The sequence below is a fragment of the Garra rufa genome, chromosome 24 (genome assembly GCF_049309525.1).
Source record: "Garra rufa chromosome 24, GarRuf1.0, whole genome shotgun sequence".
NCBI classification, from domain to species: Eukaryota; Metazoa; Chordata; class Actinopteri; order Cypriniformes; family Cyprinidae; genus Garra; species Garra rufa.
The window spans coordinates 36523715-36551621 of NC_133384.1; the positions used below are offsets into that span (position 1 = coordinate 36523715).

General features: G+C 33.4%; 2 protein-coding genes across 2 annotated transcripts; one reads left to right on the forward strand and one right to left on the reverse strand.

Annotated features, from left to right (window-relative positions):
- Positions 1–1293: 1293 nt before the first annotated feature.
- On the reverse strand, positions 1294–8000 carry eme2 (essential meiotic structure-specific endonuclease subunit 2). The gene is made up of 8 exons (XM_073830639.1): positions 7577–8000; positions 6279–6400; positions 6040–6153; positions 4796–4911; positions 4628–4694; positions 4428–4543; positions 1676–1865; positions 1294–1603 (listed from the first exon to the last, which is right to left on the reverse strand). The coding sequence occupies exons 1-8, from the start codon at positions 7998–8000 to the stop codon at positions 1448–1450; spliced, it is 1305 nt and encodes a 434-aa protein (XP_073686740.1). The 3' UTR covers positions 1294–1447.
- Positions 8001–11144: 3144 nt separating this feature from the next.
- mfsd1l (major facilitator superfamily domain containing 1-like) lies at positions 11145–27024 on the forward strand. Its single transcript, XM_073830640.1, has 13 exons — positions 11145–11158; positions 12718–12907; positions 14439–14560; positions 14669–14724; positions 14809–14952; positions 18548–18706; positions 18796–18911; positions 19016–19116; positions 20040–20151; positions 20773–20910; positions 25345–25484; positions 25598–25709; positions 26386–27024. The coding sequence occupies exons 1-13, from the start codon at positions 11145–11147 to the stop codon at positions 26515–26517; spliced, it is 1536 nt and encodes a 511-aa protein (XP_073686741.1). The 3' UTR covers positions 26518–27024.
- The last annotated feature ends 883 nt before the right edge of the window (positions 27025–27907 follow it).

Here is a 27907-nt window from a genome sequence, read left to right on the forward strand (position 1 = left end):
TGCGGGAGGAATCATCCTCCTAATCGTGTTTTTGTTGCTTCTTCCTTTTAATAATAACCCCTTTTGTTAATGGTGACTGGCTTCGTGTGGTTATTAACGCACAGTAGGTTACAAGTTGATGGAAACCTCAATACCAGCAAATTAAATACTCTTAATATAGTATCTCAGTATCTCCAGTAATTGAGTTAATTCGTTGTTGATCAATCTATTAATTAATTACAGTATTTTTATCATAATTCAATATCAGAGAGCTACAGCTCTGCTATGAAAACTAAATACATATCTGATTTGATAAACACTGTAGATTGTGTATTGGTGGTGTATTCATTCACTTTTATTTATTAGTTTAACTTCTCTCTCTTATTATTAATATTTGATTATGATTTATTATATACTCGCTATATATGAGTAAATGGTTTTGTACTCTTTTGCATGTTTTCTTACTGATTATATTGTTTTGAGGTAATAAAAAATAAACAACATATACAAAAAAAAACATCATAATTGCATGGTTTTTGAAGTATTTAATTTACTTTTTAATTTGTTTCATCAACAATAAACTTCTGAGCATTACTCATCCCAAACAGTGTTAGTTGAATTTTATTTTTATATTTTGTTTTCATTTATATAACAAGAATATTTTTTATATTTTATATAATTTTTTTATATATATTTTATACAAATTTACAAATGTATTTAAAACTATGCAGATATATAAAAAATAATAAAAATGAAAAAAATAAAAAAATTGTTTCCCATTTTTATTCTTTTTTAAATTTGTAAATTTTTTGTTACTTTAGTACTTTAAATGAAAATGAGAAATTGTATTAATATATTTTGTAATTATTTTATTTTAAATAATTGAATAATTTTTATATATTTTATTTTCATTAAAAAAACTAATAAAAATGAAAAAATATATATATATATATATATATATATATATATATATATATATATATATATATATATATATATATATAAATTGTTTCCCATTTTTATTCTTTTTTAAATTTGTAAATCTGTGTTATTTTAGTACTTTAAATGTAAATGAGAAATTGTTGCCTTGGCATTTAGCTGAGAAAATTAATATTTCTTTATTATTTTATTTTAAATAATTTTTATATATTTTGTTTTTATTACATTTTATTTACAATAATAATAGTCTGGTCTGAATATTTACCAACACTAATTATTAAACTGATATTTTTATTTAACATCATAAATGAGCTTTTTCAGTTTACTGTCTTAATTTAAAACAAAGACATCAGTTTTAAATAATGAATACAAGTATTACAAAACGTTTAATTAACGTTTAATTTTCATTTCAAGTTCATAATTGAGAATGAATGTATTAAATTTGAGGCACAAAAATTACAGAAGAATGTCAGTCGTCTATACTGGCGATAAAGTGCAAAATTATTTTCCCACTCCCACAAATCTGGCCTTAATCCAGCAGGAGATGAGGATTCTGTGAAGTGAGAAGGCGATGTATTCTGCCAGCGAGCTCAGGACCGACACGCCTCTCCTTGGCTCCGCCCACCACCGCGAGATCAGCCAATAGCCTGCGTTGCTCCTTTTCAGACGGCAGCTTCTCATAGGCCTGTTGGAGCAGGAGGAGGAGACTGAGAGTATATAAAGAGCGAAGTTCAGTGAGAGTGTGAACACAGGTTACCTGCAGCAGGAGGGAAGGAGAAGGGTAGGCGCTGGTCACGGCTTTGGCCAGAGCTGGACTGACGCGGTTCAGCTGCTGGATCTGACGTGTCCACACCTGAGCGAGACCGCGGCCGTCTCTGTCCACTCGCACACCTGCTGACCACGAGCCGTCCATGCAGAAACCCAGATCAGGGTCGCCGCACAACGCCCTGAAAACAAAACACCCAAAGTTGCTTATTATGTCTTTAACATAATGAGCAGTTAATAATACTATAAAGTGTTTATATCCTAATTTGTTTCTTCTTAAAGGAACACTCCACTTTTTTTGGAAATAGGCTCATTCTCCAACTCCCCCCGAGTTAATAAGTTGAGTTTTACTGTTTTGAAATCCATTCAGCCGTTCTCCTGTTCTGGCGATATCACTTTTAGCATAGCTTAGCATAGATCATTGAATCCTATTAGACCGATAGCATCGCGTTCAAAAATGACCAACGAGTTTCCATATTTGTCCTATTTAAAACTTGACTCTTCTGTAGTTATATCGTGTACTAAGACCAGTGGAAAATGCAAAAATGCGAGTTTCTAGGCCGATAAGATTAGGAACTACACTTCCATTCTGGTGTAATAGTCAGGGAAGTTTGCTGCCGTAATATGGCCGAAGCAGGAGCAGTAATAGCACGCAGCACATGAAGTTCGGTCATGATTAGCAAGTTGTTAACATGTTTCTAACATGATAAGCAAGTTACTAGCATGTTTCTAACATGTTTCTAACCCAACTAGCAAGTTGCTAGCATGTTTTCGCACGATTAACAAGTTGTTAACATGTTGTTAGCACATTTCCAGCATGATTAGCAAGTTGTTAACATGTTTCTAACATGTTTCTAGCCTGACTAACATGATTAGTAAACTGTTAGTGTGTTTCCAACCAGTTTCTAGCATGATTAGCAAGTTGCTAGTTTCTAGCATAACATGTTACTTGCATTTTAGCATGTCATTAGCAAGTTGCTAACATGTTTCTAACATGATTATTAACATTTTGCTAGCACATTTTCGGCATGATTAGCAAATTGTTAACATGTTTCTAACATGATTAGCAAGTTACTAGCATGTTTCTAGCCCAACTAGCAACTTGCTAGCATGTTTTAACAAGTTGTTAACATGTTGCTAGCACATTTCCAGCATGATTAACAAGTTACTAGCATGTTTCTAACATGTTTCTAGCCCAACTAGCAAGTTGCTAGCATGTTTTAGCACGATTAACAAGTTGTTAACATGTTAGCACATTTCCAGCATGATTAGCAAGTTGCTAGCATGTTTCTAACATGTTTCTAGCCTGACTAACATGATTAGTAAACTGTTAGTGTGTTTCCAACCTGTTTCTAGCATGATAAGCAAGTTGCTAGCATGTTTCTAGGCTGACTAGCAAGTTGTTAACATGTTTCAAACATGATTAGCAAGTTACTAGCATGTTTCTAGCCCAACTAGCAAGTTACTAGCATGTCATTAACATGTTTCCAACATGATTAGCAAGAAGCTAGCATGTTCCTAGCATGATTAACAAGTTACTGGCATGACATTAGCATGACTGAGAAGTTACTAGCATGTTTCTATGCTGACTAGCAAGTTAACATGTTTCGAACGTGATTAGCAAGTTGCTAGCATGTTTCTAGGTTGACTAGCAAGTTGTTAACATGTTTCGAACGTGATTAGCAAGTTGCTAGCATGTTTCTAGGCTGACTAGCAAGTTGTTAACATGTTTCGAACGTGATTAGCAAGTTGTTAGCATGTTTCTAGGCTGACTAGCAAGTTGTTAACATGTTTCGAACATGATTAGCAAGTTGTTAGCATGTTTCTAGGCTGACTAGCAAGTTGTTAACATGTTTCAAACGTGATTAGCAAGTTGCTAGCATGTTTCTAGGCTGACTAGCAAGTTGTTAACATGTTTCGAACATGATTAGCAAGTTGTTAGCATGTTTCTAGGCTGACTAGCAAGTTGTTAACATGTTTCGAACATGATTAGCAAGTTGCTAGCATGTTTCTAGCCTGATTAACAAGTTATTTATGATATTAGCATGTTTCTAACATGATCATCAAGTTACTAGCATGTCATTAGCATGTTTCCAACATGATTAGCAAGTTTCCAACCTGTTTCTAGCATGATAAGCAAGTTGCTAACATTTTGCTAGCACATTTTCAGCATGATTAGCAAGTTGTTAACATGTTTCTAACATGATTAGCAAGTTGCTAGCATGTTTCTAGCTTGACAAGCAAGTTGCTAGCATGTTTAAACACGATTAGCAAGTTGTTAACATGTTTCTAGCATAATTTACATGTTACTTGCATTATTAGCATGCCATTAGCAAGCATTAGCTAACATGTTTCTAGCATGATTAACAAGTTATTTGTGCTATTAGCATGTTTCTAACATGATTAGCAAGTTACTAGCATGTCATTAGCATGTTTCCAGCATGATTAACAAGTTACTGGCATGGCATTAGCATGTCTGAGAAGTTACTATCATGTTTCTAGCATGATTAGCAAGCTACTAATATGTTGCTAGCATGATTAACATGTTACTAGCATGGTTAGCAAGTTACTAGCCTGATTGTAGTCGTTGATTCTAGGATTACTTGTGGATTATTGTGATGTTTAATCAGCAGTTTTGACTCTCATTCTGACGGCACCCATTCACTCCAGAGGATCCATTGGTGAGCAAGTGATGTAAGGCCTTGTGAATGATTTATTTAGTGTGATTTCTGTGTAGAACTCACTTGTAAGGTCTCTTAGATAAAGCTTTGGTAACTGCAACCACATGATCGGTCACTTCCTGCCAGCCGAACAGGAAGCTCACCGTCACATTCCAGTAGAGCTGGAGGTGAACCAACAGCTGTCCATCACAGAAACAAGATTGAAGATCACTGAACGCTTACAAGAATGACAAATGACAAGTTTGAGGGTAGATTTATCAAACCTCCTCTGAATCCAGATGATGCTGACTGAGGTGAAAGTCAAAATCCTCTTCATCCCATGATCCTGGTCTGAACACACATATGCACTTAGCAGTCCATTCAATAGAATTATTCAGCATTATTACGAAATGTAACATTAAATATAAGCTGATTTGAGAGAAGGTGTGTACCGCTGCTGATGACTGATCACTAGAATTGTGATAAATTTCCCTGCAGTTTTGGTCAAGTATTTATAGAGATGCTGCAACTGAGACTCCGCCCCCTCATTTAAATCACCAATGGGAGTCTAGAAGGAGAAAGAAACTATATTATGATAAACATTCTAATTAATATACATTAGAATACAAATATATACACATCCGTTAATATGATAATAAATGTAACAATAATTATATAGAATAATTATTAATAATTATATATGTAATTAACATGTATACAAAATGTTATAATTATTAATTAAATAATAAAATAATATTACTAAGATATTATATTATATATACACTTATTTATAATTAATACATCATAATATAATTATAAATATATGTATAATATTTTAACAATAATAATATGAATATTAATATAATGGTATTTATAATTTAAAATTACTTATAATTACTATTTATTATTATAACTGGACAGTAAGATTTTTAAATACGTCTCTTCTGCTCTCCAAGCCTGCATTTATTTGATTCAAAGTACAGCATAAAAAATTGAAAAATTTTTGCTATTTAAAATAATTGTTTTCTATTTGAATATATTTTAAAATGTAATTTATTCCTGCAATTTCAAAGCTGAATTTTTTGCATTCTTACTGCAGTCACATGATCCTTTAGAAATCATTCTAATATTCTGATTTGCTGCTTAAAAAACTAAATTATTATTATTGTTAAAACAGCTGAGTAGAATATTTTTCAGGTTTCTTTGATGAATCGAAAGTTCAGAAGAACAACATTTACCTGAGATAGAAATCTTTTGAAACATTATAAATGTCTTTATCATCAATTTTGATCAATTTAAAGCATCTTTGCTAAATGAAAGTATTCATTTGTATAATTTCTTCCCTATAAATTCATCAAAGAATCCTGAACAAATGTACTCAACTGTTTTTTTGTACTCAACATTGTTAATAATAATAAAAATGATGTTTATTGACCAGCAGATTAGCATATTAGAATGATTTATGAAGGATCATGTGACACTGAAGACTGGAGTAATGATGCTGAAAATGTAGCTTTGATCACGTAGCTTTCATGTATTCAAATAGAAAACAGTTATTTTAAATAGTAAAAATATTTCAGAATTTTACTGCTTTTTCTGTACTTTGGATCAAATAAATGCAGGCTTGGTGAGAAAAAAAAAACTCGCTGTTCAAAAACTTTTGACTGGTAGTGTAAATATAAGTTGAATGACTGACCGACTGATTGCTCACTGTTTTATGTGACATCACCATGTCCTCAAACTCATTATGGGAGATCACCATCAGGACCTGATCTTCTTCAATATCTCCATTTTTAGTTTCATCTTCAATCTGCAAATAAACAACAAACACTTTCTGAAACATTAATAATGAAGCCTTTCACCTCCGCTGTATCTCTAATGGACAGGTAAAGTAAGAAACAACAGTATGAGTGTTACAACAGTGTTACTAGTGACCTGAAGGGCTTGTCGTGTCCATCTGATGCTGTTGGGAAGATCTTGATTCTCTATACAGTTCTTCCACTGCAACCCATCTAGAGTCCTGAGTAACACATCACAGCCTGCATCCCTCAAAAGAGCTGGAGAGAAAATAGATTATATTTGGTTTAGTTAAGAAAAAACTGGGATGGAAGAGAGAACGATATCAATATCTAATCAAAAATATTATACATTTTAAAAAAAAAGACAGCTGGTGAGTAAATATGATGATCAGATCAGTGGAAAACTGAAAATATAAAATGAAAGCTAATTCAAATATTATCTCAAATACCATAACAGTACACAAATAATACTACTTTACCAATGATATCTGCATTAGGATACTTACAGTTGAAGTTAAAGGTTTACATACACCTTGCAGAATCTGCAAAATGTTAATTATTTTACCAAAATAAGAGGGATCATACAAAATGCATGTTATGTTTTATTTAGTACTGACCTGAATAAGATATTGCACATAAAAGACGTTTGCATATTGTCCACAAGAGAAAATAATAGTTGAATTTATAAAAATGACTCTGTTCAAAAGTTTACATTCACTTAATTCTTAATACTGTATTTTTTTTAGTTATCTTTCCAACAATGACTGATTTTTTGACACTGAGGACAACTAAAAACCTTCTTAATTTGAAGATCAGGGTGAATTTACCTTATTTTGTCTTCTGAGAAACATGAAAAAATATGATATTTAGTCAAAAATGTACACATCTTCATTCTGTTCAAAAGTTTTCACCCCCGTCTCTTAATGCATTGTTTCCTTCTGGAGCATCAGTGAGCGTATGAACCTTCTGTAATAGTCGCATATGAGTCCCGCAGCTGTCCTCAGTGTGAAAAGATGGATCTCAAAATCATACAGTCATTGTTAGAAAGAGTTCAAATACACAAGAATGCTGAAAAACCAAGAATTTGTGGGACCTGTAGGATTTTTCTGAAGAACAGCAATCAGTTTAACAGTTCAGGACAAACAAGGGACTCATGAACAACTATCACTAAACAAAAAAACAGCTGTGGATAATTTAGTTAACAACAGAGCATTAAGAATCAAGCGTATGTAAACTTTTGAACATCTTTTATGTGAAATATCTTACTCAGGTCAGTACTAAATAAAAAAAGCCATGCATTTTATATGATCCCGTCTATTCTGGCAAAATAATGAACATTTTGCACATTCTGCAAGGTGTGTGTAAACTTTTGACCTCAACTGTATATGAAAGCAGGAATATAGGATAGGAAAGCAGAAGCAGTAGTTTTCTCACCTGCATGAATCTTCACTGTCAGACTCTTGATGAGGTTTTCAGGTTTTAACAGGTTGACTTTCACCACTGCCTCTTTCCTCCTCTGTTGCTCTTGTAGTTTTTCCTCTTTCAGCTTCTCCTTCTCCTGTTTTCGTTTCACTTTGGCAGCTCTTCTCGTCTCCTTCTCCTCCTGCACCTCCTCTCGTGTCCTCCTTCTTCTGCTTTTGCTGTTCCCTCCGGAGCTCTTCTCTCCATCCCCGCTGATGTTGGTGTCTTCTATCGGGGCGGTTGAGCTCCTGGATGCGGCTGAAGTGTTTGATTCATTAATGCACGTGTCCTGATCAAGTATTGTACATGATGATGATGATGATAATGGATTATTTTGATCACTCTCATCCTCTGAGTCTGATATCTCCCATGTGTTTGCTCTCTGCACAGCTGACATCCCTTTAAATCATCTGCGGGTCATTTATTATGACTGTACATGTAATATATAAACTATATTTAAATGTACAGTGTGCTGTGTGACATTTGAGTCATTATATGTACATTCAGCCTGAGCAGTTACCGTCTAATGCGTTTTATTGTTTCCTAAACTGTCTGTAAGATGTTAGACTTTCCAGGCTGCGAATGTAAATAAATACGGAGCGATGAGAGGGACAAGAGTAGGACGGATTGCGTTTCGAAAATGATTTAAAAAAAGTTTAATTTTAATTACATTTTTCTGCGCTTATAGGTTATTATATATTCATTTTTATTAACAGTTTAAAACTTCACATTCTAAAATCAAATGTTTTCATTGAGAGTATTTTGCACAGTGTTAGTTTGATTTCAGTAGGCTATATATAAGTGCATAGCTATCCTATATCTAATTGAAATCAGTTTTGAAATATTTAAAGCACTTTAACTTACCACAGATTTAGAAATATCCTATATGCACTACCAGTCAAAAAATGTTTGAACAGTACGATTTTTAATGTTTTTAAAATAATTTTTAAATAATTTTGGCGAAAAATTTGGATTTGGATATTTTAACATTTTACTGTTTTTGCTGTAATTTGGATCCGAAAATTTTATCCAAATTACAGCAAAAACAGTAAAATGCTGAAATAATTTTACTATTTAAAATAGGTGTTTTCTATTTGAATATCGTTTAAATTTTAATTTATTCCTGTGATCAAAGCTGAATTTTTCAGCATCATTACTCTAGTCTTTAGACTCCTTCAGAAATCATTCTAATATTCGGATATTATTATACTCATCATCATCAATATTTAAAATAGTTTAGTAAATTTTTTCAGGATTTTTTGATGAAAGGAAAGATCCAAAGATCAGCATTTATCTGAAATAAAAAGCTTTTTTTGTAACATAATACACTATACCATTGAACATTTTTTGTAGGAAAGAAATTATAGAAATTAATACTTTTATTTAGCAAATGCTTTAAATTGATCAAAAGTGATGACAAAGACATTTCTAATGTTACAAAAGGTTTCTTTTTATTTATTAATTAAACTTTTTATTTATTAAAGAAACCTAAAAAAATCTACTTAGCTAATAAATAATAATAAATGTTTTTTGAGCAGCACATCAGAATACTAGAATGATTTCTGAAGAATATATATATATATATTCTCCAGAAATCATTTAAGTATTCTGATATATTTTAAAATTAAATTTTCATATATATATATAATTTTCATATATATATATATATATATATATATATATATATATGAAAATTACTTTTTAAAATATATTCAAATATAATAGTAAAACTATTTTACAATGTTACCGTTTTTGCTGTACTTTGGATCAAATAAATGCATGTGAGTAGAAGAGACTAATTCAAAAACCATTAAAAATCTTACTGTTCAAAAACGTTTGACTGGTATTGTTTATCCTATGTATAATTATTCCGTGGATATCCTATATATAATTTATGTATGTTTAAAGTGCTTTAACTTAACACAGTTTATAAAATCCAATATAAAAATATATTTTCTACATATCATGAGACTTAAATGACCACTGTTTTGTTTTCAAACGTAATTAAACATACATGATTAAATCACCTAATCTCTTATTTACTTTGGGTCACCTCCACTGTGTGCCGTGATTAGCCAATCAGCGCTAAATGCTGCGTCAGCGCTGAGAAAAGCAACATCAGGCGGCCAGTCACATGACGCTCAGACTATGACGCAACGCGAAATGGGAAAACTGTCAGTTGGTAGAAAATCTGGATCGACTCTTCCCTCAGTTTAACGCTTTCGCTATTTTATCATGATTTATAGATCAGCGAATATCTACGGCTCCTGCACAGGCGGCACATTCTGAAGATATCCTGCTTTGTGGGTCACGTAAACAAACATAATTTAGCCTGCTTTGTCGTTATATGGAAACACTGCAGTAAATTTATCCGGGGTCGAGATGGCGAAAGCAGCGGAACAAGGTAAATGTAGTATTTCACTGGTTTTAGGATGTTTGTAAAATCAGTTGTATTTAAATAAGCTCTCAGGTAAACGTATTAGTTTCATTAATTAAAAAAACTATAAATATCATACTGTAATTCATAAGAGATTCCATAGCTCATAAGTGTTTTCTCTCTTGTTTAGATGTAACCTGACACATGATTAACGTTAACTCTTCTCTCTTTCTCTCTGTCTGTGTCAATATATGTGTGTTTTTGCAGCCTATTACCGGTGTTGTGTAATATTCGGTTTCCGTGAAAAACTGTTCCAATGGGCGGTGTTATCATGAGTATTCAAAGGTTGTTCCGCGGTGGGCGTGGCTTTGCGAACTGAGTGCGTTGTCTGTTCATCACCTCTGGTTTGATAAATTATTTTGTTATAAAGGTTATAAAGCCGAGTGTTCATAAGTCCCGTTTAGATGTACAGCTGTTTATGTTATTCACATAAAAGGCTAAAATGCTTTTTGTTTTGCAAGTGCTTTTATCAGAACGCTTTATCATGGCCATATGACCATATGTTTTTGCGGTGTGGCTAACGTGAATGATAACAAACACCAAGCACAGCATGAATCGAAGACATTTCTGTTGTTGTCGTTAGATGCATGTTCAAATAAAGATTGTTTAATGTACTCTGGTGTTGTTTTGTGTTGCCTTTTTCCTTTAATTTTTTTTTGGTCAAGAGTCTTGCAACAATTCAAAATTTGCAAATAAGAGATGTTGTTTATGGAACATTTAAGAGAAGAGAACGAAAACAAAGTTATTTTAAATTTATTGCCCATAAAAGCATGTGCCTCTTGTACTTAAACACATGAAAAGTTAACTTTTACAATTTTATTCATGCATAAATATTTGCAGCAATGCATTACACAGAATGCCTAGACATTACAAGAAATTACATTCTATTCAAATGTAATTATATAGCACTTTACTATCCTGTGTTGTTTTAAAGCAGCTTTACATGAAGAAAAAGAGCAAAACTAGGAGAAAAAATAAATAAATACATGGAGTACACCCAGAACCAGAACTTATGCATCTGTCAGTCACAGGTTTTCTCGGGATGGGTGTCACATCTCCAAGGTCTCTGTGAGAGGTTGGCATACAACTGGAGCTGGGGATTATATGGGCATCCTGAGGTAAGGTAGAAAGGCAGAGAGAAGTATGATCTACAGCAACATTCAAAGAACATTCAAAGAGCAATTGCTGATTGACAGACCCAAGAGTCCTGTGTATCTTGTGTAGATGGATATTTGTCCCCACATGCCAAGCATAAGTTTGATAAGGTCATAAAAGCATCAACATAATGCACTTAATATTGATTACACAAATTGTGTGTGTGTGTGTGTGTGTGTGTGTGTGTGTGTGTGTGTGTGTGTGTGTGTGTGTGTGTGTGTGTGTGTGTGTGTGTGTCTGTCTGTCTGTCTGTCTGTCTGTCTGTCTGTCAAGTTTGTTTTAGCAGACACAGGGCCATTTCTTTGTAAAGCATCTCAACATTGGCAGCTGTGGTTTCAAACTCCAAACTACAGCCTATTAGAATTGCTTCTGCAAACTATAAAAATAAATCATTAAACCCTCAATAATTAAAAAAAAAATAATAATTAGTAAGTGTGCATTTAGAAAAACACCTACTTTACATACAAAAATACATGAAGTGCCATCCTGTTGGAGGCTGTGTGGTAAAGTGCCACATTCCCACTCCCCATCAATTCCTTTTGTGGCCATAAAGTTACTTTACAAAAGCTTTTCAAATGGTAAAAATAATTAGACAAGCAATTGATAAATGAGGACATGAATGGCATATGTTTGTAGGTTGCCAAACACGGTATTATATATCTATATTTTAGTTTGGGCAGTTGTTTTTCTAATCATTGCTATAACCAACTTTCACATTTTTATATTTTCCAACTTGCTTTAAACATACTTGTGCACATGTTTGTAAATTTGTGTAAACATGCTAGCAGTGTCATCTATGTTTCTTTTATTTATTTTGTAATGTCTTGTATTTGTGCACCCAGAGAAAACATGCATTGTGCTAACACCTAATATGTGTAATGCATTGCTGTATTTATGCATGATGAATAATTTGTAAAAGTTAACTTTTCGTGTGTTTAGGTACTAGAGGTACAGCCTTTTATGGGCAGTACATTTCTCTTCTCTTATATTCATTTATAAATGCTCCATAAACAACGTCTGTCATCTGCAAATTATTATAATTTTTTTTAATTGTTGCAAGGCTCTTGACCAAAAAAAAAAAAAAGGAAAAAGGCAAAACAAAACAACACAAGAGAACATTTAACAATCTTTATTTGAACATGCATCTAGCGACATTTGAGTTTAAATGCTATCATTCAGTTATGAAAAGTAAAATGCACAGCAATTACTGACGTGAAACAGCTTTTAAATAAACGAGAAAAGAAAATAGAAAAAATAATGAGGAACCAAAGAAATGTCTTCGATTCATGCTGTGCTTGGTGTTTGTTATCATTCACGTTAGCCACACCGCAAAAACATATGGGCGTTCTTATAAAAGCACATGCAAAACAAAAAACATTTTAGCCATTTATGTGAATAACATAAACAGCTGTACATCTAAACTGGACTTATGAACACTCGGCTTTATAACCTTAACAAAATAATTTATCAAAACAGAGTTGATGAACAGACAACGCACTCTATTCCATTCGATTGTTCGTAGTTCGCAAAGCCACGCCCACCGCGGAACAACTTTGAATATTCATGATAACACCGCCCATTGGAACAGTTTTTCACGGAAACCGAATATTACACAACACCGGTTTGTGGTCCTGTTTTTTAATTGTATGCTGACTTTCGGCTCTTATTTCTGCTTTGACATTCCCAGTGTCCTGCAGGAGCAGTTTCAGGGGGTAAGAAGCACATACATGACCTCTGACCTCGCTTGCACATCTCCTTATCTTAGTTTAGGCATTTTAGAAGTAGTCCTATTATGAGGAATCAAATATTCCTTGAGGTTCATGACAGCATTTACATATACAACAGTGCATTTATTGCAAATGAGTTGCATAAACTTTATATGAGAAGTCTCTTCTGTTCACCAAACCTGCATTTATTTGATCTAAAGCACAGCAAAAACTGTAAAATTATAAAATATTTTTACTATTTAAAATAACCGTTTTCTATTTGAATATATTTAAAATGTAATTTATTCCTGTGATTTCAAAGCTGAATTTTCAGCATTATTACTCCAGTCTTCAGAGTCACATGATCCTTCAGAAATCATTCTAACATGCTGATTTGCTGTTCAAGAAACATTTATTATTATTATTAGTAGAATTTTTTTTCATGTTTCTTTGATGAATAGAAAGTTCAGAAGAACAACATATCTGAGATATAAATCTTTTGTAACATTATAAATGTCTTTATCATCACTTTTGATCAATTTAAAGCATCCTTGGTAAATAAAAGTTATAATTTCTATCATTACGGACTCCTAAGTTCTTAAAAAGTATAGTGTATAATGTTACAAAAGCTTTTTATTTCAGACAAATGCTTATCATTGGATCTTTCCATTCAACAAAGAATCTTGAAAAAATGTACTAAACTGTTTTAAATATTGATAATAATAATAAATGTTTCTTAAACAACAAATCAGCATATTAGAATGATTAAAAGCTCTCCTGTCCCCATGTTGAGAGAAATTGTGAGTAAGATGTTACTTTAGTTCTAGAATAAATGTGAACATGCATTAATTCATCTCACTCACAAAAAAACAGACACAGTATTCCTCAAAAGGAATAAAAACAGTGAAATTCAACACAAACCTGCAATAATTAAATATGTTAAATAATACAAATATCCTTTATGTATTTAATACCATTTTATTAACCGATGTCTTTGTTGCCGACCTGTGATGATCCAATTCATCCATACTAATAAGCAAACATTACTCAAGATAATCTAACATTTGTTTTCCTTTTTTTTTATTGCTGAAGAGTTGACATTTTTTCTTCTGTGGTCTACTGTACAGATGTGAATTTACTTTTCTCTACCCTTTTTGGTGTAAAAAGGGTTTTACATTTGCCAAAAATAGAACTTTTTATATTAAAAACAAACAAGCAAGCCCTGCCCAAAAAAGTAAAGTAACGTAATTAGTTACTTTTTTAGGGAGTAACTCAATATTGTAATGCATTACTTTTACTTTGCATGTGACTGCATGACGACTAATGATGCTGAAAATTTAGCTTTGAAATCACAGGAATAAATTACATTTTAAAATATATTCAAATAGAAAGCAGTTATTTTAAATAATAAAAATATTTCAAAATTGTACTGTTTTTGCTGTACTTTGGATCAAATAAATGCATTCACATTTTTTACATTACATCTATCGGGTGACCAGAACATCAGTAAAGTAAGATCCTGTGTTTTCTCCTACAGAATTTGACATGTCCAAACGCGACGGTGAGTAACAGCACCGCTAATGGCACAGGAGTGTGTGTGGAAGGTTTGGGAATGACGCCACAGGAGTACAACCTGCTCTACGCCATCTACGCCTGGACGTGAGACTCACACACACTCACACAGCAAGAATTAAATTACTGTCTGTCACCCGCTTAAGATGCACCTTGTTTATCAGCTTTAAAATGAATCTTATCTGGTTTTCCCAGGAATGCTGTGGTGGTCATCATGGCGGGATTCCTCATTGATAAATTGGGAAACCGCTGTAAGTTAGATCTTATGTTTTTTTTTTTGTAATTTTGTTAATATTCAGTATAATTTTTTTAAAATATGTTTTTCTCTCCTGTAGTTGGCGTTTTCCTGTTCTCCTTCCTGACTGTGTTGGGATCGGCTATCTTTGCATTGGGATCTCATTTTAAAGGCACAACGTACCTGTTGCCCCTCATGCTGACCGGACGACTTCTGTTTGGCTCTGGAAACGGATCCCTGACCAGTATGACATTATATGTTAACCTGAAACACCACTGACATTGAGTAGATTTAGCTCTAGAAATGCCACATTTTTAGATTTAGATTCATGTTAGTTTTATTCACCAAGTGTGCACAGGAATTTGTTTTGGTTTTCAGAAGCTCTGGGTCAATACATGCATAGACTACCGCTCCAAAGTTTGGGATTTTTAATGTTTTTAAAAAAGTCAATCAAGGCTGTGTTAATTTGATCAAAAATACAGATTTTTTTTTTAATATTATGAAATATTATTATAATGTAAAGCAATGTTTTTCTATATTAATATACATTCAAATTTAATTTATATCTAATTAAAGTTGAATTTTTAGAATCATTACTTCAGTCTTCAGTGTCACATGATCCTTTAGAAATCATTCTAATATGCTGATTTATTATCCGTGCTGGAAACTTATTTTTTTCAGGATGCATTGATCAGTAAAAAGTTCAAAAGAACAGCATTTATTTAAAATAGAAAGGTTTTCTAACAATATACACTACTGTTCAAAAGGTTGAGGTCAGTACATTTTTATTTTTATTCTTTCTTTTTTTTGAAAAAAAAAGAATATTTTTCTTCACCAAGGATGTGTTAAATTAATAAAAAGCGATAGCATAGATTTACATGGTTAGACAAGATTTATATTTTGAATAAATGCTGTTCTTTTTTTACTTGTTATTCATCAAAGAATCCCAAAAATAAAAACAGCACAACTGTTTCCAACATTAATCATTCTAATAATAAATCAGGCATATTAGAATGATTTCTGAAGGATCATGTGACACTTAAGACTGAAGTAACAACTGATGAGAATTCAGCTTTGCATCACAGAAATAAATTCAATTTTAAAGTATATTAAAATAAAAAACATTATTTTATATTGTAATAACATTTTGCAATGTTCTGTATTTTTGATCAAATAAATGCAGCCTTGATGATCTTAAAACACTTCTTTAAAAGACATTACAACTCTTTCTAATCCCAAACTTAGTTTATATACACAAGAGAATAGATATAAAATATAAATAGGGAGCAAGGATAAAATTAAGTATAAAAACTTAAAAATGAATATGGGTGGTGAGAGGCTACAATATTGCTACAGGTTGCTTTTAAAAAACAGTTTGAAAGCAGTTTTAATTATGTTTTTATTATTTTACATTCAGATAATCTTTATTCACACAAACACACAAGAAGTTTGTTGTGGTTTTAGGAGCTTTGGCTACATATATTCATATACACAAAAGAGAATTGAAATAATTAAGGAGAAAAGTATTAAATTAAATGATTAAGTATAAACAGAGGCAGACAGTAGTATTTTTACTCTGCTTTAAAAGTACTTTTCAAGTGTCTGTACTTTATGAGAGCTACTTCACAACATTCCAAAGCATAATATTGTACTTTTTATTGCACTACATTTCATATTAAATATAATTTAATGCTTAATTACATTAGAAATCCAGTACTTTTGTACTTTTATTTAGTTCAGAGATTTACTTGAGTACAAGAAAGTGCTACATTTTTAATGTTCTTAAGTAAAGGTAAAAAAACAACAACTTTTATTTATGAAAACACTCTTAAAGTACATATACTTTTTAGGTTTATGTGATTAAAGTAAAAATACTGCACTACTGTCCATAGTATAAAAACTATAATAATCATTAAAAACAATGTATTATTATTATTATTAACAATGTCAATTTAGCTGCATTAGTTTCTTTTTTATTATGTATTTATGTTCCCTACACTGTCAGCAAGTCTTTAGAGTTTTTTCAAACTGCAAATTAAAATAAATATGGGCGGTAAGAGGGACAATATTACTGAAATAATCAAGTAACAAATTAAAGGATCACTAAATAAATTATAGTGAAGTAAAAAAGTGTAAATGAACTAATGTCTGCATCACTAGTGGCATCAAAATTATTGTTATATGTGACCCTGAACCACAAAACCAGTTATAATGTTAACATTTTTTTAAAAAGCTGAATAAATAAACTTTTCATTGATGTATGGTTTGTTAAAATAGGACAATATTTGGCCAAGATACAACTATTTAAAAATCTGGAATCTAAGGGTGCACAAAAATCTAAATATCAAGAAAATCACCTTTAAAGCTGTGCAAATGAACTTCTCAGCAATGCATATTACTAATCAAAAATTATGTTTTGATATATTTACGCTAGGAGATTTACAAAATATCTTCAAAAAACATGGTTTTTACTTAATATCCTAATGATTTTTAGCAAAAAATATAATTTTGACAGATTCAATGCATTTTTGGCTATTGCTACAAATATACCTGTGCTACTAAAGACTGGTTTTGTGCCCATTTATATTCTAATAAAAAAAAACCACTATCTGCCCATTTTTCATTTTTAATTAAAAAACTGTCAGTCTGATCACTTTAAATTGTTTACTTCCCTAAGGCCTTTTTACTTCCTTAATGCATATCTTCTGGTCTTATTGTACATGATTCATCTGTGCATGCTATTGAAAGATGAAAGACTGAAAGGATTATAAAGATGAAAAACATCTTTATAATTTTTACTGAGAACTGAAACGCTTCCTCTTCCTCTGAAATGACTTTCTCTATCCACTGCTATCTCTTGAGGTTATTGGACTGGACTGAATAAGGATTTAGTCATTGTTTTAACTAGTGCTCATTCTGTCTGGCTCATTGAATATCAGAAAAAGTCATTATACAAAAGTAAAACATTTTAACATCCATTTCCACTGGCTGGCTATTAATTATGATAGCAAGCTCTCCCAAGTCATAAAAGTATCTAACAACACTTAAATGGGCTTTTAAGGTGAGACACTGCAAGTAAATAGGGTAAAAAAATGAACTAATAGTTATCACCTTACTTACCTAGTTAATTGATCACATTAATAATTGGAAACATTTTTTTTTTGTATTACAGGTTTTCTAAAATGTTAGGATTAAATATGCAAATGAGGCATTATTTAATGAAATATGCGCTAATTTGCATTTCTAGTACAAAAAATCTAAAAACTGGATAAAGTCAGTTTCAAAATTCTTGTTTTTATATAATTATTGACATATTACAGTCAAATGGTTTTACAAAGGGGAATTTTGGGTATCTCATTTTGTCAAAAAATTAAAACACAGAAAACATTTTTTTAACATTTCTGGGGGAATAAAATGTATAAAATCAAGCAAATTATAGATGAACAAATCCCTCTGTAAAAACCTTCAGAATATAGATGAATACAAATGTAAAGTTTGGTGTGTGTAAGTGCTACTGAAGTGGAAGATTTATGGCTAAGTGTAGGAGAAAAAACTTATTTTGAGAAAACGGCCTTTAAAAATATGTATTGTAATTGAAATCTATTGACACAAATAGATAAAGTGCTATCTATTTTGGGTGTTTTCTTTCCACTAGTCTGAAAAAACACTTTGTGAAACACCAAAAAGCCCAAAATCTCAAACTTGACAGGTGCATAAAAACCTGCAGTGTCTCCCCTTAATTTCTCAGCTTCTTTACTCACCTAATAATCAAGGGCAAAGACATTACAAACACACCCATTAAAAGTATTGAATCTCACGTGTCTTTCTTCATTTCATAGTTGTCCAAAACCGTATCACGGCGTTCTGGTTTCGCAGGAAGGAGCTGGCTCTGGCGTTCGGACTGACTCTGGCCTTCTCCCGCTTGGGCTCGGTTCTGAACTTCTTCCTCACGCAGAGGTTCGAGTCTGAGTACGGTATGCAGTGGACGCTTTGGGGAGGTAAGAAACACAATATGCACACGATTGAACTCTTGATCTGATGTTCTAGGAGTATTGCAGTGCCTAATGCATCTGTTTGATGTGCGTAGGCACTTTGCTGTGTATTCTTGGCTTCTTGTCGGCTATAACGGTCAGCGTTCTGGATAAGATGGGCATGAAGCAGCTGGGACTGGATGGAGTGATTCAGGAGGAGTCACGTAAAGTGGTGAGACACTGATTAGGATGCCGATATATGTTGATATAGTCTTGCTATTGCTGAAGTATAATAATTAAATATGCAATGCTATGTTTTGTGTTTTGTGTGTGTAGAGAGTTCAGGATGTGAAGCGCCTGTCTCTAAGATACTGGCTGCTGGTTCTTACCATCATGTTCTTTTATAATGGCATCTTCCCCTTCATCGCTGATGCCAGGTACAGTCATGAGCCTTAAAGCTGTGTGGAATATACTGTTGAAGTCAAAAGTTTCATACACCTTGCAGAATCTGCAAAATGTTAATTATTTTAGCAAAATAAGAGGGATCATGCAAAATGCATGTTGACCTGAATAGGATATTTCACATAAAAGACTTAAGAATTTGATTCTTAATACAGTGTTGTTACTTGAATGATCCACAGCTGTGTGTTTTTTGTTTAGTGATAGTTGTTCATGAGTCCCTTGTTTGTCTTAACAGTTAAACTGCCCGCTGTTCTTCAGATAAATCCTCCAGGTCCCACAAATTCTTTGGTTTTTCAGCAGTTTTGTGTATTTGAACCCTTTCCAACAATGACTGTGTGATTTTGAGATCCATCTTTTCACACTGAGGACAACTGAGGGACTCATATGCAACTATTACAGAAGGTTCAAACGCTCACTGATGCTCAAGAAGGGTAAATTTAACTTATTTTGTCTTCTGGGAAACATCTAAGCATCTTTTGTAGCTTCTGAAGAGCAGTACTAAATAAAAAAAAAAAAACATGATATTTAGGCAAAATAAGAAATTCTGTTCAAAAGTTTACACCCCTGGCTCTTAATGCATCGTGTTTCCTTCTGAAGCATCAGTGAGTGTTTGAACCTTCTGTAATAGTTGCATATGAGTCCCTCAGTTGTCCTCAGTGTGAAAAGATGGATCTCAAAATCAGACAGTTTTTGTTGGAAAGGGTTCAAATACACAAAACTGCTGAAAAACGAAGGCAGTTTAAGTGTTCAGGACAAACAAGGGACTCATGAACAACTATCACTAAACAAAAACACAGCGGTGAATCATTCAGATAACAACACAGTATTAAGAATCAAGTGTATGTAAACTGTAATAGATCTGTTCACATTGTTCATGTGTTGCTGTCTGTGTTTCCAGTAAGTTTATCCAGGATAAATATAGTGGATACAGCCAGAAGGAGGCAGCATACATTGCAGGAGCTGTGTATGACAGTTCACTAGTGCTGTCTGCTGTTGTCGGCATCCTCATCGTAAGTCATTGCTGTCACTATCAGATGAACAAACACTAGTGCATGTTACGAAACACACTTAACTCACAATAACACATCTATCAGATATTGCATTTACATGGTTACAGACTTTTATTTTGATTTTATTTAGCAATGATGCATTGCAGTGATCAGAAATGACAATAAAAACATTTATAATGTTACAAAAGATTTCAAATAAATGCTGTGCTTTTGAACTATCTATTCATCAAAGAATCCTGAAAAAATAAATGTTTTCAACTTGAGAAGCAAATCAGCAAATTTGAATGATTTCTGAAGGATCATGTGACACTGAAGACTTTAGTAATGATGCTGAAAATTCAGCTTTAAATCACATATAAAACATATTCAAATAAAAACTGTTATTTTAAATCTTAATATTATTTCACAATATTACTACTGTTTTTACTGTATTTTTAAGCAAATAAATGCAGCCTTGGTGAGCTTCTTTTAAAAATCTTACCAACTCCAAATGTATTAAATGTATCATGAAATATATAAAAGCATGATATCTTCAGTATATGATGCCACTAAAGGACTTTATCCTAAGATGTATTTCCAGTCATGTGTTTAATGTTAATTGTGTTTGTGTCTGTGCTGTAGGACTATGTGGGGCTTCGCGGTGTGTTTGCGGTGCTCTGTGCCGTGTTGACACTGCCTGTGTTTGGTCTGCTGGCCTTCACATTCGTCCCTCCTCTCGTATCAACCATCTGGCTCGGCATCACTTACTCATTCGCTGCTGTGAGTATCAATCATGAACACACACAACAGACACTAAAGACACCATTTATACAATGTTATAGGAGTATTAAAGTAAATGCACAATTGTGTGGTCAGCAAACATTCTTAGAGAGCTTGTGAGTGGTTGAACTATTGTGCATTCCTCACTGAACACGAAACTGACATTTTGAAACTATGAGATTTGTTTGCAGGGTAAATTTATCTATTAATCTATTGATTCAAACTCGTGACTTTGATCATTCAGTTCAAGCTACTCACTAGCAAAAATGCAGATCAAATTAAAAAAGAGCCATTCATTTTCGAATATAGACATCACTTGTAATGATTTTAAAAAGCATGTAGATGTGTGAAACAGAGCTTTTCGAAAACTCTGAATCAGTTAAATCAATTAATTTGATTCAGATCAGCATTTCGGAGCAGGTTCACAAATAATTTGATGCAGATCGGGTTTTCAGAGCGGGTTTGAGAATCATTTGATTTAGGTCGGAGCTTCGGAGTGGGTTTGTGAATGGTTCAGATCGGGACTTTGGTGCACGGATCCCAAATCAATTGATTCAGATTTGGACTTTGGAGCAGGTTCGCAAATCATTTGATTCAGATCGGGATTTCAAAGCAGGTTCGCGAATCATTTGATTCAGATCGGGATTTCGAAGCAGGTTCACGAATAATTTGATTCAGATCGGGATTTCAAAGCAGGTTCCCAAATCATTTGATTCAGATCGGGATTTCGAAGCAGGTTCACAAATCATTTGATTCAGATCGGGATTTCAGAGCAGGTTCACAAATCATTTGATTCAGATCGGGATTTCAGAGCAGGTTCACAAATCATTTGATTCAGATCGGGATTTCGAAGCAGGTTCACAAATCATTTGATTCAGATGGGGACTATGGAGCAGGTACACAAATCATTTGATTTAGATCGGGATTTCAGAGCAGGTTCACAAATCATTTGATTCAGATGGGAATTTCAAAGCAGGTTCGCAAATAATTTGATTCAGAAGGGGACTTTGGAGCAGGTTCGCAAATCATTTGAGTCAGATCTGGATTTCAAAGCAGGTTTGCAAATTATTTGATTCAGATGGGGACTATGGAGCAGGTTCGCAAATCATTTGATTCAGATCGGGATTTCAGAGCAGGTTCGCAAATCATTTGATTCAGAAGGGGACTTTGGAGCAGGTTCGCAAATCATTTGAGTCAGATCTGGATTTCAAAGCAGGTTTGCAAATTATTTGATTCAGATGGGAATTTCAAAGCAGGTTCGCAAATAATTTGATTCAGATTTGGACTTTGGAGCAGGTTCGCAAATCATTTGAGTCAGATCTGGATTTCAAAGCAGGTTCGCAAATTATTTGATTCAGATTTGGACTTTGGAGCAGGTTCACAAATCATTTGATTCAGATCTGGATTTCAAAGCAGGTTTGCAAATTATTTGATTCAGAAGGGGACTTTGGAGCAGGTTCGCAAATCATTTGAGTCAGATCTGGATTTCAAAGCAGGTTTGCAAATTATTTGATTCAGATGGGGACTATGGAGCAGGTTCACAAATCATTTGATTCAGATGGGAATTTCAAAGCAGGTTCGCAAATAATTTGATTCAGAAGGGGACTTTGGAGCAGGTTCGCAAATCATTTGAGTCAGATCTGGATTTCAAAGCAGGTTTGCAAATTATTTGATTCAGATGGGGACTATGGAGCAGGTTCGCAAATCATTTGATTCAGATCGGGATTTCAGAGCAGGTTCGCAAATCATTTGATTCAGATGGGAATTTCAAAGCAGGTTCGCAAATAATTTGATTCAGAAGGGGACTTTGGAGCAGGTTCGCAAATCATTTGAGTCAGATCTGGATTTCAAAGCAGGTTTGCAAATTATTTGATTCAGATTTGGACTTTGGAGCAGGTTCGCAAATCATTTGAGTCAGATCTGGATTTCAAAGCAGGTTCGCAAATTATTTGATTCAGATTTGGACTTTGGAGCAGGTTCACAAATCATTTGATTCAGATCGGAATTTCAAAGCAGGTTCGCGAATCATTTGATTCAGATGGGGACTTTGGAGCAGGTTTGCAAATCATTTGATTTAGATTGGGATTTCAGAGCAGGTTCGCAAATCATTTGATTCAGATCAGAGCTTTGGAGTGGGTTTGTGAATGGTTCAGATCGGGACTTCGGAGCACGAATCACAAATTATTTGGTTTAGATCAGTACGTTGGTGTAGGTTCACAAATCATTTGATTAAGATCAACACTTTGGTGTGCAGATCGTCAATCTTTTGATACAGTTTAAGACTTCAGTGTGGGTTTGAGAATTATTTGATTCAGATTGGGATTTCTGAGCAGGTTCGCGAATCATTTGATTCAGAACGGGATTTCTGAGTGGGTTCGCGAATCATTTGATTCAGAACGGGATTTCTGAGTGGGTTTGAGAATCATTTGATTCAGATTGGGATTTCTGAGCAGGTTCGCAAATCATTTGATTCAGAACGGGATTTCTGAGTGGGTTCGCAAATCATTTGATTCAGATCAGAGCTTTGGAGTGGGTTTGTGAATGGTTCAGATCGGGACTTCGGAGCACGAATCACAAATTATTTGGTTTAGATCAGTACGTTGGTGTAGGTTCACAAATCATTTGATTAAGATCAACACTTTGGTGTGCAGATCGTCAATCTTTTGATACAGTTTAAGACTTCAGTGTGGGTTTGAGAATTATTTGATTCAGATTGGGATTTCTGAGCAGGTTCGCGAATCATTTGATTCAGAACGGGATTTCTGAGTGGGTTCGCGAATCATTTGATTCAGAACGGGATTTCTGAGTGGGTTTGAGAATCATTTGATTCAGATTGGGATTTCTGAGCAGGTTCGCAAATCATTTGATTCAGATCAGAGCTTTGGAGTGGGTTTGTGAATGGTTCAGATCGGGACTTCGGAGCACGAATCACAAATTATTTGGTTTAGATCAGTACGTTGGTGTAGGTTCACAAATCATTTGATTAAGATCAACACTTTGGTGTGCAGATCGTCAATCTTTTGATACAGTTTAAGACTTCAGTGTGGGTTTGAGAATTATTTGATTCAGATTGGGATTTCTGAGCAGGTTCGCGAATCATTTGATTCAGAACGGGATTTCTGAGTGGGTTCGCGAATCATTTGATTCAGAACGGGATTTCTGAGTGGGTTTGAGAATCATTTGATTCAGATTGGGATTTCTGAGCAGGTTCGCAAATCATTTGATTCAGAACGGGATTTCTGAGTGGGTTCGCGAATCATTTGATTTAGATCGGGATTTCAAAGCAGGTTCGCAAATCATTTGATTCAGATCGGGATTTCAAAGCAGGTTCCCAAATCATTTGATTCAGATCGGGATTTCGAAGCAGGTTCACAAATCATTTGATTCAGATCGGGATTTCAGAGCAGGTTCACAAATCATTTGATTCAGAACGGGATTTCTGAGTGGGTTCGCAAATCATTTGATTTAGATCGGGATTTCTGAGTGGGTTCGCAAATCATTTGATTCAGATTGGGATTTCTGAGCAGGTTCGCAAATCATTTGATTCAGAACGGGATTTCTGAGTGGGTTCGCGAATCATTTGATTTAGATCGGGATTTCGGAGCAGGTTCGCAAATCATTTGATTCAGATCAGAGCTTTGGAGTGGGTTTGTGAATGGTTCAGATCGGGCCTTCGGAGCACGAATCACAAATCATTTGATTTAGATCAGTACGTTGTTGTAGGTTCACAAATCAATCTTTTGATACAGTTTAAGACTTCAGAGCAGGTTCGCGAATCATTTGATTTAGATCGGAGCTTCGGAGTGGGTTCGTAAATGGTTCAGATTGGGACTTCAGAGCACAGATCACAAATCATTTGATTTGGATTAGTACGTTGGTACAGGTTCGCAAATCATTTGATTCAGATTGGAACTTCAGAATGAAGATTGTGAATGTTTTGATTCAGATTGAGACTTCGGAGCGCAAAGCGTGAATCATTTTATTCAAATCAAGTGCAGTGCAATGTGCAATGGAGTGCAGATCATGAATCTTTTGATTCAGTTTAAGACTTTGGTGCGGGTTCACAAATCATTTGATTCAGATCGGGATTTCGGAGTGGGTTCACGAATCATTTGAATCAGATCGAGACTTTGGTGCGGGTTCGCAAATCATTTGATTCAGATCGGGATTTCAGAGCGGGTTCATGAATCATTTGAATCAGATCGAGACTTTGGTGCGGGTTCGCAAATCACTAACCGTAGTAAGTAAGGGATGTGTTGCCAGGTTAACCAATAAAAAAAGTAGTAAATGTATACCTTAGAGGACACATAGGATGAATTGGATCTTTGTTTAAAGATTGTTTAAAGTTTTTCTTAATTCAAAAAGTTGATATTTCATTTCTGCTCTTAGACTGACATGTTTGTCATTGATTTTCTATTGTTTTGTGTTTTGTAGTCAAGCATGTGGCCCTCCATCCCGCTGGTGGTTCCTCAAGCCACACTGGGCACAGCGATGGGACTGGCCACATCCATACAGATGATCGGCATCGGCATTTCTAACCTGGTGGTGGGACAGATTCTGGGAACCAAATCCAGGTGACATTCATGCTCATCACACATGGAAATTTAATACATGTGCAGCATCATGATATTATTTGCAGTATCTTTGAGTACTGACTTAATGAGTCTTGTGTGTGTATGTTGCACAGTGATGTAAAGATCCCGCTGTGGAGATGGCAATATATGATGATCTTCATGCTGGCCAATACCATCAGCTGCATCGTCACCTCTACCATCCTCAACATCGTTGACTACAGACAGGTAACACACACACACAAGCGCCCACTATCGCCACATCTCTCTGAATCACTCATCATAAATGGGTAACCTCAGGTAACCATAGCAACAGTGTGATGAACGAGAACTGTGAAGAGTTTCAGCGAGGAGAAGCGGAACGAGTTCACATTGCTACGATGTTTAAGAATGTGTGATTGTACGTGACCTCGATCTGCGTAATTACAGGATTTTTTCAGAGCCTGAAAAGCTGGATTCGCCTCTTATTGTCTACATCATAAGTTAGAATAATATTGAAAGTGCTATCTGTGGATTCAAACTTATGCGTGACTCAGGCGCCACATGAACTATGAGTTTTGAGTCAACAGTACTTTGGAATAGCGGAGGTTATTTTTGGCTTTGAAAACACATCAGTCCATTTCAATAGAGGTGGATTAGATTATTCTGCTGTGACAGTATCGTTCATGACCTAATGCGATGAAAATGATCCGAAAATCAACCCTGTTTACTTTTGTAATGCTGTATACATTCCTGATCTTATCATGCACAGTTCATCAGAAAAAAATGTTCATTATCTTAAACAGAAAATAGAATGAAGTAGGATATCCTACGCAAAATACATTTTATGAATAGTTGTATGATGACCTTAAGATATAGAGGTTATGAATAATTGTTTAAAAGCAATGTATGCGTGTGTTTATAGGGAAGCACTTTGAATAAGACGACGAAGAAGTCAGCGGCTCAGAGCGATCCTGCTCAGACTGACAGAGAACCGCTGATGAATGAAGAGGACAATGAAGATATTAATAATGCTCCCTCCATCAACAGGACATAGAGGAATCGATCGCATTCTCTCTCGTGTCATTGGACATTAATAAAGGGAACGCTTGCTCTCAGAAATGTGTCATATGATGTTTAGTACTAACATAAAGACTTCAGGTACACTCATCATGTCAGATTTTCTCAGGCCAGTCCTAAAAATGTAATACTTTCAAACATGTGAAAGATCAGTAATTATTTCTTATGGATTATGGAAGCTTAAGCTGACACTCATCTGTTTTAAAACATCAAACTAACAACGTCAGTTGTTTTCTGATGAGCCACGGTTTTATAAATGAACTGTGCGACTGTTTTACTAATATGAGGAAATCAAAGGGTTTGTCTGTTTATTTACTATGTTTTGTCATTTTGAAAACATGGTGAAATGGGTCAGATTCATGAATTGTTAACATTCTCTATCAACTTGTACTAATAACTGCTTACAAAATGATTGAATAATATGCATTTTGCAAATTTTAAAGATTTTTTTTTTATATAAAAATAAAATTTTGTGCCACAAGGAGATTATGAATGCTGTCGTTTTTGAAATTTCCTTTTGAATTTATATATATATATATATATATATATATATATATATATATATTTATTTATTTATTTATTTTAATATAGTGTCATGAAATTGTAAATTAATATTTTATTTAAAATATTTGCATTTAAAATATATAAAGATATAATGGTAAATTATATGATTAAATGTTTAAATATCTAGAAAAATATTAAAATAAATTAAAATAAATTTAAGATAATTATTAATAAATATATAAAATTAAAGTAAGTATTGAAATAGTATTATTTTACAATACAATGAAATAGCATTTAAAATACTGATTTTCTGACAAAAAAGTGTGTGTGTATATATGGTGTAATGAAATTCTAACTAAATATTTTTTAAATAATTTTCTAATATTTACATTTAAAAAATATAAAGGTATAATATGCAGTATTATGATTATTTAAATATATAAATTAGTTTTTTATATTTATTTTTTTATATTTTATTATGATAAAATTATTACATATCAGTAAATATAATTATCAAATTATCAATAAATATATAATATTAAAATTAGTATTGAAATATTAGTATTTAAAAGCACAATGAAAAAGCAAAATACTGATTTTTTGACAAAAAAATTTATGTAATTAAATTCTAACTAAATATTTTTTATCGTTTTAAAATATTTACATTTAAATAAAGATATAACATGCTTAATTATTTAAATATCTAAAATATTTATATTTATTTTTTTATTTATATTTCATTATGATAAAATGTATAATTGTTAATAAATATATACTATTTAGTTACGATAGTATTGAAATATGAATATCACAACGCATTAAAGCCAAACGGGGGCACTGGAGAGCCGCTCAGGTGGGATTGG